Source organism: Apis laboriosa, unplaced genomic scaffold (assembly GCF_014066325.1).
Source record: "Apis laboriosa isolate Shangri-la unplaced genomic scaffold, ASM1406632v1 scaffold72_cov160, whole genome shotgun sequence".
Taxonomy (NCBI): domain Eukaryota; kingdom Metazoa; phylum Arthropoda; class Insecta; order Hymenoptera; family Apidae; genus Apis; species Apis laboriosa.
Window position 1 is genome coordinate 37583 of NW_025224269.1, and position 12969 is coordinate 50551.

The 12969-nt window shown below is 31.7% G+C and overlaps 1 protein-coding gene across 2 annotated transcripts in view; it reads left to right on the top strand.

The window, feature by feature from the left end:
• The first annotated feature begins 2177 nt into the window (after positions 1 to 2177).
• Positions 2178 to 12969, top strand: part of LOC122719301 (FK506-binding protein 2) — a 102747-nt gene continuing 91955 nt past the window's right edge. Inside the window, exon 1 of one of the 2 annotated variants that reach the window (XM_043945001.1) lies at positions 2178 to 2493. In XM_043945001.1, coding sequence (XP_043800936.1) covers positions 2261 to 2493 — 233 coding nt within the window. In that variant the 5' untranslated portion in view covers positions 2178 to 2260. The remainder of the gene's footprint in view (positions 2494 to 12969) is intronic. The other variant, XM_043945003.1, reaches the window with a different exon arrangement.

The following is a 12969-nucleotide window of genomic DNA, read 5'->3' on the forward strand; positions in this document are numbered from 1 at the left end:
CGTTCCGTGAAATTCTAAAAAACAAGTCGAGTGTTCACCGAGTGACACTCGTGCACCTAATTTTCGCGTAAAATTCGCAAACCTCGTTAATCGGTAGGATGGATTTCTTGGCGAGCGAGGGCAGCGGAGCGTTAGCGAGTTACGAGATACACATGTAACTTTGGAGAAACGTCGGTGGCAGCGTTGGCTTGCTCCTGGTGCAAGAAGAGACGTATTGCGATGCTCGAATCCGCTTGGCTGCTGCTGTGACACGGCTGGCAAACGAAGAAAGTAGGGCGGCGAGAGCAGCGTGAAAGAGAAAGGGGTGGAATAACGGAACAGATAGAAGAAAGGAGACGTGCACAGAGGAGGGTTAGGTGCATCATAACGATATCTGTTGCGTGGAAGAAGAAGAAGAAGAAGAAGAAGAAGAAGAAGAAGAAGAAGAAGAAGAAGCGAAAAAGAAAAAAACGAAAGGGCGAAGGTATCACGCGCGGTCAAAGTGAAAGAAACTTTAAAGAGAAAAGGAGGATTATGTTCGAGGAAGAGGGTTGAAAGAGGGTTGAACGAAGTTCAGTAGGATGTTGCGTGAGGTTATGTGCAAATGGGTAAGTAGGGCTGGGAGTGAGAAGGGATTGAGGAATGAGTGGACAGGTAAAGGAAAATTAATTACTACGTCGACAGGAAAATTGACAGGATTGTTAACGAAGACAAACGTCAACGCAGCTTGTTATAAAAGTTGCACGATGAAAGATGAAACTTTTATAAGAAGAATTACGAGAGCGATGATCTTTCAACTCGTATGATGGAATGAAATTTGATTTTTTTCTTTGCTTTTTAAATGTTTTTTAAATGTAATATGCTATCCTGATACGTTTATTTCTTCGTTAAAGTTTTTAGAGAACTTTCTCTCTTTTGAGAGAAACTCTGCACCGTTTTCTTTCTATGATTTCATTTCCAACTGCATTTGATTTTTTATCTTTTGATACCGAGACACGCGTTTCTGTCGATGTTCTTTTACGAATCTTTGTTTTTAATATGTCGTTTGCAACAGGATTTTTCGTGTTTGTTAAAAGAGGTGAAACAGTGTTGTATGAAATTATTTTGAATATTATTATTTCTCGAATAATCAACTATATTATATTACTTTTATTTATGGGAAAGCTATTGAAGAAGACAATTATGCTGATTGTTCTTTTTCTTTTTTCATTGATTTGTATAAATTTTAGAATTTGCATTGATTAGATTATTTTATAAAATTTTATATGTGTAAAATAGGAAATTCATTTATATTTCATATTTATATTTATATTTGTTTTCATAGTTCATAATCATGAATACAAAAATTTAAGTAGTTTGTTTCATATTATCATAAATTTTTCAACGAATACTTCAAATATAATTAAAATATGATAGCGAAACTATGTTAATACATTCATTATAAATTTTGGAGCAAAGTTGAAAACTCTTCATTAAGAAGAAAAGAGATATAAATTTATCAGTCAATATGATTATCTACGTGATTTTAAAGAAATCTTTAAAAAATACAGTTAATATAATATAACTACTCCAATTTTTGGATAGTTTTGGATTTCTCATAGAGGAACCAATAAATTCCGCCACGAAGACGAAATTTCAAAGTGACCCAGATAGAAACACGTAGTGAGAATGCAACGAGGCAAGAGAGTTTATCACAAGAGAGTCGAAAGGCTGTTGGATACCGCAAGGAAAGAGAAAAGAAGCGCGAATGGTTCGTAAAAAGAAGGACGCGGTGGGTTCTATGTTCGAAGAAAGAGAGAGCCGGGGTGGAAGAAGGTTTCGTCTGTTGACGAAGCCGACACGCGTGTTAGGAAAGAAAGGTCGACGCTAGAGTACTCCGAATCGTGGATCGGAGTCGTGACGAGGATGGAATAAGGAAGAGACTGGACGACGTAGCGTAGACGAGAAAGAAAAGAGTTTGAGAGAAAACGAGACGGAAGGGGAAAAAGGAGATGCGAGGATTGAAACGCGGGAGTGAAAGAGGGAAAAGAAAAAGAAAAAAAAATATAAGGAGAGCGAAAGAGAAAGAATGAAAAGGGGAAAAGAGGCCGAGGCAGAGACCTACATATTTCGCGGGGCCAATGAGACGGCGCAATGTGGCGGCACGGTGCTCGTCTGATCTCGGAACGAAGTACAGCGCAGCCAGCCGGCAGAGGGAGAGGGAAGCGAAGGTAGCTCGGCCGAATAGAGCGCTACTCCGTTTCAGTTGCTTACGAGCATTCGCCAGTGAACGAGCTGAATCATGGTTGTCCGTTTCGTAAATAACAACGCGGGTGTCGTGCTCGCGATGTGTCGTACGGTGCTTCTCGTGTTCATTGCCGTTCTTGTTCTTGCTAGCGCTGATCAAAACCAATCGGGACTGAAAGTCGAGAAATTGTACGTGCCGGAGGTATGCGACGCCAAATCAAAAATTGGTGACCAGCTGACGATGCATTATACCGGCACACTTGTCGATGGCACAAAATTCGACTCAAGGTTAGTGACGCATTATTAAATATACTTGTATTTAAAGAGAAACAATAATCTCTTTTTGCATTTCACGTGTGATAGAATATACGATTTTATTTGTTTATCCTGTCGTGTCCCGTTAAGAGGTTAAGTTCGATGTTAGTGGTACACGTGTCACGGAATGGAATGTTGCCTATTGCGTGGCCAACATGTTTGTGCTCGAACACGTTTTTTTTTATTCGATATGCCGCTTGTCGAACAGTCAAAGAGCTCTTTTCATTGAATAAATATGCGTTTTATATTCGTTAAACTTCTGGTTTCGGAGCAATGGTTTGAGGAACTGGCGTTCCAGATTCAAACGTTATTTTCATGTAGGTTGCGATGATGTCAACGATATGGGATTCGTTCATAAATTAGAAATGGCTATTTTTAATTTTTCGTCTAATGAAATCAGATTAGGTTAGATTAGATTCAATTAATATTTTAATGAAATTAAGAAAATAGTCAGATATGTTATCTAATCATCTATCTTTTATCTAATATGAATTTAAAATAAAAATAGGGAATTATAATATTATAATATGAATATTGAAAATTGATTATTATAATATTGAAAGTAGATATATACAGAGATAAATCTTGGAAAAAAATGATGTCAATATAACAAGATTCATATAATTTCTTTGAGAATATTAAATTTTCATGTCATCATTTTTTTCTAATGATATTTGAGAAACTATCTGTAATTAATCATATTTTCATCAAGGTTCATTGTGATATTTATCATAATATCATTTATATATAATATTTATATATTTATATATAATGATCTAATGATTGTAATATTTCATTTAATATTAAAATACTCTTTCATAACTATCTTTTTTATGTTATTAATAAACGAAAGTATAGTTGATAGGAAAAATATAATGAATATTCTTTTTTTATATTATTTTTCGAGTTTGAATATCTATTGTAATCTAATTTTTATTTTCTACAAAAAAATTGTAATTATTAAATAAACAGTTTTAAGGATCCTATTGTTAAATATATCTTCAAGAATATTCCTTATATTAATATGAACTTGCATCACATATTTTATATTTGGAATTGTCTTGTTTCTTATTTGAAAACTTTCTATAATCGATCGATTTGAAATTCGATAACTCGTAGATTTTCAATTTTTGTATATTTATATTCTGAGAATTCTGAACGAGATTAATTAGATTTGTACATTTCAAAAGTATATTTTCATAATCAAAATTAGCTCATATAGGTTTGTATAGTGTCAACGTAGCTCGTGTGGATCTTTACTATCTTTGAGCGGGAAACTTTATATATCGATGATTCATTCGAACATGAAACGTGCTCTCACGCGATTGGATCGTATATGGTCTGGCAACGCGATCACTGTATACCATAAATAGATGATCCAATCAGTGATCTGTTAATGTTCATGCAAAGTTTTTACTTTTAACTCGTAATAGTAACTTGGTTACTATTTATGGTATTATTGATGATCAAAGTAATTTACAACAGGTTAATTTTTCATAAAAATCGAATATTCAAATATATCCACTTATACATGCTAAAAAGTTTTTGTACATTTTATAAAAAAAAATAATATAGGCGGTATAAGTATAAATTATAGGCATAGTATGTCGTGTAATAACATATTCATTTCTTATATGTAAAGTAATACATAAAATAGTTCTTATCATAGACATAACAAATGGAGTACTTATCCATTTTCTTACCTATTAACATTTTGTACTATCTTAGACAATTTTTTATACAATCTTTATGAATATGTTTTAAAAAAGTATTATAATTGTGCAAGAAATAAATTTAATAATTTTTAAAATTATTTTTTACACTAATTAAAAATTAAAGAAAAAACATCATGTTTAATTAATATTTACTTGCATTATATAATTTATATTTTATAATTAAATTTATACGTAAATGCAATGTTTACATCTTTGATTTTCAATCTCCTTACCATAGAATTAATCTTGTAGTAAAATTATATAGAATTTTCTTTTTAAAACTTTTATAAATAGCTATATAGTGTAGATAATGGAAATATTATTTCATATTACTTTCGAAAATTATAAATTATATTACATTTGCAAATTTTATCCATTAATATAATATGCGAAAATAAAATACACATACAATTACATCACGATACAATTACCGTAGTGCAACATACAATTTTATAATAAACTTTTAAATTTAATTCATTAAATTCAAACAAATAGAATTAAACAAAAATAAGGATTAAGAGTCAAAAGTTACACATTATCATATGAAAATATAATGCAAGTAAATATTAATTAAACACAATGTTCTGACAATGATGTTACTAATATCACAATGGGATTTCCCACCTTTTTTTTTTTTTTTTTTTTTTTCTTTCCAACTTATACTTTGGAGAATCAGTGGCAAACGCGAAAAGTTAATTACGAAACTACGTTTCATCGATTCCGCTATGATAATGCGAAACAGGCAGGTTCCCACCATCTAAAATAGAATCGCGGGCTCATTATCGGTAATGAGAAATCACGAGGCAAATTGTGGCCTCTCGGCCTTGTCAGAAATCGGATTTGACAGCCGGTTTACTTACGTGCCCCTCTGTCCGCTCCACGAAGTCGTTCGCCAGAATTAATTGCTCCTCGATCCAGAGGTGACAAACTCTCGACCCGGTTGATCGATGGCGATTTTCGCGGCCTAGTGATGTCTATATGGAAACAGTTACGATTCTTGCACGAATATATTTTAGTAAAAGTTTAATAGAAAAAGAGAACGAAGTTCTTTTGGAGACTGATAGGTTCTTCTTTTTGATTAGTTTGCCCAATTATGGAGAAAAGTAATTATTAAAGAATATGGTTAGTCGATGTAAACTTTCTTTAACATTTTGAGAAATAAGAACACTTACTGTTTTTATAAATTTTATTTAATTTAAACATATTTTTTCACATTAATAAAGATATTAATTAATTGTTTTGTTAATATTTTTAGCAAACTATTGTATGCCTATATTTGGCATGACAAATTTTAATAATTATCTTAACAGAGAAAAAGTTTGTTTTACGTTTATCTGAGATTATTTTGTCTTTCTCCATAATTGGGCAATGATGTAAATGATAGCTATAAATATATTTTTGAGAAAACAAGATTTGTTATCGTTCACTTCATTCGATGATAGATTATTTTTTTCGTTTCTATCCTTGAGATATGAGGATTGTTAATATCAGAGGGATAACCTCTAGAGGCTGTGAAAAAAGAAACGAAGGATTAATCTTGAAAAAGATAATACTGACTACTCGTTTTATTTCATTTGGTATTTTCTTGGAGTAGTTTATTAGATTAATTGAAAGCTTTATATCCGAGTTTGTACATTATCTGATTAATAAGCAAATTTCAGATTAAATTTCTTTTCATAAACTTTTTGTAAATGATAGGTATATGTTTCAAATCAATCAATATAAAAAAATTTATAGATTTATACTTAGATATATTACTTGTTTTCTTTTTTTTTTTTAATTATTTTTGTTTCAATAATTTTTATTCTCATGTAGAAAGAGGTGTTTTGCTAATCCTTATATTTAAATTTTATTAATACAAGCACGACAAATAATAATCACAGATGATCATTGAATCATTAACAAATACTCAGTTATCAGATTTCTAGAAATTTGTGTCGATTAGGGAAAGAAATATTTCTTTCACGATCGATTGAACGTCAAGCTTGTAGAAAAATATCGGTTTCAGTATTAGCGAAATTTCCATCATTTCCAAAGACATATTGGAAAATATTATTTTTCCATACAATTTATTCACGCAAGCGTACGTCACAAAGCAGCTCTTTGTGATTCAAATTCGGTATTACAAGCGAGGATTGGCGTCGAACTTCTTTGAGTTTACAATAACTCGCGAAATTGTATCGCGACTGGATAAATCGTGTTTTCGCCTGTTTTCATAATCGTTCTCTCCGTTTCGAAATCATCGTTTGTTAAAAGTTTGCATCTCCTCGCGGAGACTCGTCGTTATGAACGTTTCCATTTCTTTCTTCACAGTTGTTATGGCGGCTTCGAACTTGCTTTGATGCTCATATTAATTAAAACGTAAAGAAATGCGCACGTCAACCAGACGAATTTCCCTTTGTACCTGTGATACAGATACTTTTCTGCATGTGGCATATAGCTTTTCGCGTTCAACTTTCTTTGCTTCGTTTCGCGTTGTAATTTCGAATGCTTATGACAGAATAGTACGCGAGGTGTAGACTTTTGTTGGATAAAAATGAAAGATTTTTCTGTATTTTTTTTTTTTTTTTTTTTTTTTTTTTTTTTTTTTTTTTTTTTTTTTTTTTTTTTTTTTTCTAGTAATACATGTGATACGATCGTGATTATGATGTATTAAAATTAAAACTTGATCGAAGTATTTTTAAATGCTTCAGAGATATCTACATACATATTTGAGTATTTCTTTTTATGCAATAACATAACAATTCCTTTAATAATAATAATAATATTAAATTTTATTATACAATTTAGATTAGGAAACGAGCATGATCGAAAAAAGATAAATTAGAAAAATGTATATTATCTTTTAAATAACTATTTTTCATTAATATTTCAATAAAAATTTTTAGATTTGATGTTCAATTTTTTTTCTAAAATAAAAGTTATGCTCGTGTTTTCTCGATCGTTTTACTCAAGTTCTTTGATAATTAGAATAAATTAAAAAAAAAAAATAACGTTCGATCAAAAATGGCCGCGTTACCACGTCATTATTTCGTGTGGCCGTTATTGGTACCGTTAATCGTGGAGCCAACAGACTAGCCAGGAAAAGTTAATATCACGTTTGGGGGTCATGAGAGACTATGAACTATCTCGGTGTATATGGTGTCATAAATAAAATATAATGTTTCCATTATAATGGTTTTTTATATACAAAAATACCGTTTATTTGATATTTTAACTCCAATACACAAACGTAAAAAAAAATTGAAGCTTAGTATTAAAAAATTTAAAAAAGAAATATAAAAATGCGAAAAGAGAAAGTTATTTAACGGCCAGATTTGAATGTCTGTGCTCATTCCAAGCCTGAATTAATCCATCGATACACTCTGTTCAATACGTATTGCTCACATTTCCGTCGTGATATACTCGCTAAAACAAGAGAAGAAAATCTGGGTTCTATGAATGAAAAGTTTATATGGAACATATGTCGTATTTTTGTTCATGGATTAATTCGACACGTCGACAAAGTGTTGTTTACCTGTTCCTCGAACAATGTTGCTAACTGCCATAGAAAAATTGGATCCACGCTTCAAAATCTTTTCAACCGATCTGTGAATTCTGGTATTGTACTTATTTTTACGCGTAAACAACGGTTAACGAAAAGTGGGGAAAAGATTGGCTGTCGTTGAATTGAATGTAGAGCGATTCGCGAATCTGTAACGATATTTCGATCTTTTTATCAATGATTCAATAGAATAAGTGAAACGTGTATGGAAAAAGTATAAATGAAAGGAGTATATAAAGCTTTTTAATGTTGGAAGATTAAACGAATATTTAACATTGCTTTCGATGATGAGAAATATTAGATGTAGAAATAAATTGAGGAATCCATTTATTGGAGCACAATTACAATTATAATTTGTGATATTTTTTCAAATCGAAACACAATTTAATTTATAGGAAATATATCGTGATATAATACTGATTATTTTAAAATAATTATGATTGGATATCTCCAATAATTCCATAATTATTTTAACATATATTTCCTATAATTATTATGACAAATTTAAATTCATATAAGGAATCGTACATGATATGATTATTCGTATTAATCCATAATGAATTTTGTTAACGTATAAATGCATGTACAAGGAATTTAGTACAAAATGACTTATAAAATCTTCATACACATCATTCATATATATCTAATGGAAATATTGAAATCCACATCTATTCGTTCGTAATCTGCATTTTAACAAAACAATCAATATAGAAATAGGAGAAGAAAATAGCTTAGACATGGAATTAAAAGTAAACAGTGATCCAAATATTGGAATATAATAGTTCGAAAGCGATGAAAGTAAGAAGTATCAAATCTTTGCCAGAATTCATAATGTCCTTTGTATACATTCGCAGTATAAATTTGAATTTCATTTATCTCCATAAAACATCAACTGTTGTGTGCTAGTCTTCTAGCTTCGTAACCCATACATGTACAGCTATAAACTCGCGCAAGCAATTTTCTGCCTTGTTAATTCCCTAATTACGCGTGGCGATTAAACTTCCTTTTTGGGAGCAACGTTCGCCAAACGAAATTGCCAACCCCACCAACGATTTTGACGGGGTCACTGATTAAAGCATCAACTTTTCCAATCTTTAACGACGCGTTTAAACCGTTCCGACGAATCACGAGTATCTTCAACTTACTTAATTGCAAGTATTGAAAAATCGCGGAGGAACGTATCCACACTAATTCATTGTTTCTATGAGAATAAAGCTCTGAATCTCATTAATATCAGGATTTCAAGTACATAGTATTTTGGTTTTATTTTGACAATAATTCCGTTATTATGAGACGAGTGCAGGAGTTTGATTTCTTTGGATGTAATAGAAAATAATTGGATTAAAATTATGAATATTTGTTTTAGAATGATTTATTTACTGCGATTCTTTTTGCGTTTAATCTAAGAAATGTATTTCTTTCAAAATTTTATTAGCTTTTTTTTTATTCTCATCCAAAAGTAATAAGAGAGTAATAAGGAGTTAGTCAAATTGCATGTTTAAAGAATTTAATAGCATGTATAAATTATTGGTTTTATAGGTATTTTTGTAGTTCAAGTATTATCAAAACAATTTTTAATTTTCAAGTGTGCCAATTAATCAAATTTATGCGAAAAGTTAGTCTGGATTATTTTGTATAACGAAGAAGAGTAAGGATAATACTTTTTTACTTAGAAAGCTATCAGTTTTGTCGTAAATTTACCGCAAAAAATGTTTGTTTACAAATTTATAATACTTATTTTAAATCAAGCAGTGTGAACAAGCAATTATTCTAATTTAAAAGTATACCCAAAAAATTAGGATTAGAATTTTTTAGATTTAAAATTTTAATTAAATTAATTAAAGTAACTAAATTTCATTATTATTATTTTTATTAATTACTAAAATACGTATGAATAATTTGTATTTTCTTTCTTTGCTTTAATTGGCATATATTCTTTTCATTATATTCCGCATATACTTTTCAAATCGTTTATTTTTGCACGATTTTTCCAAATAACCAGAACTTTTTAATATCAGCTAATGTGATAATATATCTACAAATATTTTATCAAATAAACTCCAGACATTTTCAATTAAATTCGTATTGGTACAATTGTCTAACCATGTACGTATTCATTAGTAATTGATAAAATTTGTAAAAATTAAATTTCATTAAAAATACCGCGAAAAACCTGGTCTCGTTCCAAAAAAAAAAAAAAAAAANAAAAAAAAAAAAAAGAAAAACAATTGGATCGTTTCTGTTTCGCGAATCGTAATAGAGAAGCTGCGATAGATGAGTTGGTGCGATGATTAAAAGCTTTGGGAAACTTTCATCCCGGATATGCTCTTTACCCGTCGATTACTATTCATCCATACCTCTTCTTCGTCTTCCTATTCCCGTCTCTTTTCACCAATAAGCTTCGCGGTCGACTTGGAGCAGCTGTTTATTGTGCCGCGCTTAGACGTCCCCTTTTCAATGTACACGAGTTACGAGATGGCGCTGTCGCCCATCCATCGACTCCATTTGCCGCGTTTTCGCTAAAGGGTTTAGCTTCTTCTTCCTCGACTCGACGAGCCGAGTTCTCGAGCCCGCCATTTTCCAAAGCAAATCTTCGGTCGTGTCGGTTTTTGTCCCGCCAACATTTCGCTCTGTGCTTTAATGCACCCTCTCCAACCCACGCCCTGTTTCCACCCTTTCCGCCTCGACACGCTCGCGCCCCTTCGTTTATCTCGTCCTCCTCTCTTTTCCACCGTGCTCGCCTCCTATTCCTCGCGATGCAAACGCGAGTTTTCTGAAGCCGAGTTCTTGAATCGGTACCACCACCCAGGTGAACGCGTCTAGTCGTCGATGTGGGCGTGGAAATAAAGGGAAATACATAGACGATGCACAGGTGAAAAAAATGGGACGGGATCCACCTAGGATTGCTCGAGCGCTGTTCACCGCCAGACCTTTAGATCGCTAACGTACCGTTTCCGCGGTGCGAGTGGTTACGTTTGGGACGATGATGTCCCAACGTGTTGCTTGGAACGCCGCAATGAAAGTTTCGCCTTTGTTTTCGATGATACAAAGAATGTGATTTGCATAGGTACACTTTAACGAAGGCTTCGTCTCTTTTCGTTTCAGATGATAAAAAGAATGCAATTCACTTTTCGAGCAATGATGGGTTTCTTATTTAATGGATATTGATATTCTGTTGTAATTTTCTTATTCTTTTTCGCTTTGTCTTTTCTCAATTCGGAAGAGAATCTGTATATACATTTGAGGAACAAATATGGTGGTTGTTAATTGAAACGAAAAGGTATTATTTAGAGAAGAGGATTGATGAGAAAATTTAGATAGAAATTTTCTTCATCTCGTTAAGTTTACGTGTCGCAGTGAAAGATTTCCAATAAATAATTTGAACAGCAAGGAATATGTTCAATCTTCTATTTCCAATTATACTATTATTGATACCAATTGATACCAATTTAATTTATCTTCATGTTTTAAATTTGAAATTCAACGCTTTCCAAGTTAGAAAGAACCTTCAAGTAGATATAGAAATACTTCTCAATTGAAGCAACAAGTCGAAAATATCTTTGAAATATTCACGAGCATATTCTAGAAGCATAGCTACTTTTTTTTTTTAACTGTACACACGTTTCCTCAGATATCAAATATTTATCAATCTATTCTACTATCAATTTATTCTGAGTAAATATGTAAATTGTACGCACGGCCATTGTACACAATATCCTTTGAACGATGCAAAGAAGTTGAATATTGAAACGTGTGTCGCTTTATTCTTCTTCGAGTTTCACAACTGTTTCCCTTTCTGTATTTCTTCGTTTTCTTATCACACTTTTTCTCCCTTACCTTCTCGTTTATCTGCCCGAACAATTGCCGGGTTAAAGGTCTGGTTTATAGAAGTTATGACTGTCTCGGTTTTATATTGTACAGCCGTCCGTTTCTTGGTTCCCTTGGATTCTTTCCGCTTCGTCTCGCGATTTACGCATACATATCAAGATATTTATGATTATGCAAAGTCTCGATTTAGATTATTTGTTTTTTTATTAATAGTGAATTGTTGCAAAATATCCGTGAAGTTTATAAATGCATCGCATTAATGAAATTTTTGAGTAGGGAATTTATAATATTTTTGTTTAATATCGTGGTGTGTATATCGTTTCTTCTTTATAATTCTGAAATTGAAAAATTGTTAAAATATCTCATAAACAGGATCATTGTAATTTAATTTTAAATTTTTCTCAGAAAGCAATGGAAATTTCTATTGTGCGTAATTAATTAATACACGAGACCAAAGGTTTGTGAAGTTAAATATTTATTTTTCTCAAGTGGATAGTTACACGTTAAAAATTCAATTATCATTTTAAATTATTTAAATAAATTATCTTCGAATGTAAATTTATTATAGTGATTTTTCAAAAAATTTAAATTTCAACTAAAAGAGTTTAAGAAATTAATATACTTTTTACTATTTTATTATAAATTTCTCCATTATTACGTAAAGATAAATAAAAGTGTGATATTTTCTTCTCACTTCCTTCAACTTCTAAAATTAAAATAAATCCACTAAACTAAAATTAGATTAGATTCAGTTATTGTAGAAGGAATAAAATAATTTCTACAACAAATACTAAGTCAAATAAGGTACCGCTTGCCATAATGCCACTTGTGCATCACTGATGCATAATTCCATCTAGCTTATTTAATCGCATTTGCTGCGTATCTGTATATCGATTGAAATAGAACAGCTTAATATCGACAGGTTTAACCGAGCGCGTTACAGTTTGATTCGAAATACCACGAAAATGAAACACGTAGAGCCGGAATGAAACCGGATGTCCAGGAACGTGCGATAGTTGCTGCTTGTCGAGATTGCAACGTGCGCGATGCGCCTTATCTTCTCTCGTTTTGTTCACGATTAAATCTTGGACGAGATTGGAACGCGTGACTAAAACGTAGAAGACGATTCGATTCGATCAGATTTAATAATTGTTTCGATCGCGTATTGGAAGATTATTTTAACAGGAAAATTAATCTGAAAATTTTTATTTCAATCATGTAACGAGCTCAAACGTTGATTCAACGTATTCTTGATATATAATAAGTAAGAAAAAATTATTCTTCTCGCTTCTTTCACTTTCAACATCGTCCTCACAACTCTTCCACTTTCACTTGGAATAAAATATCAGCAAATATATCCAG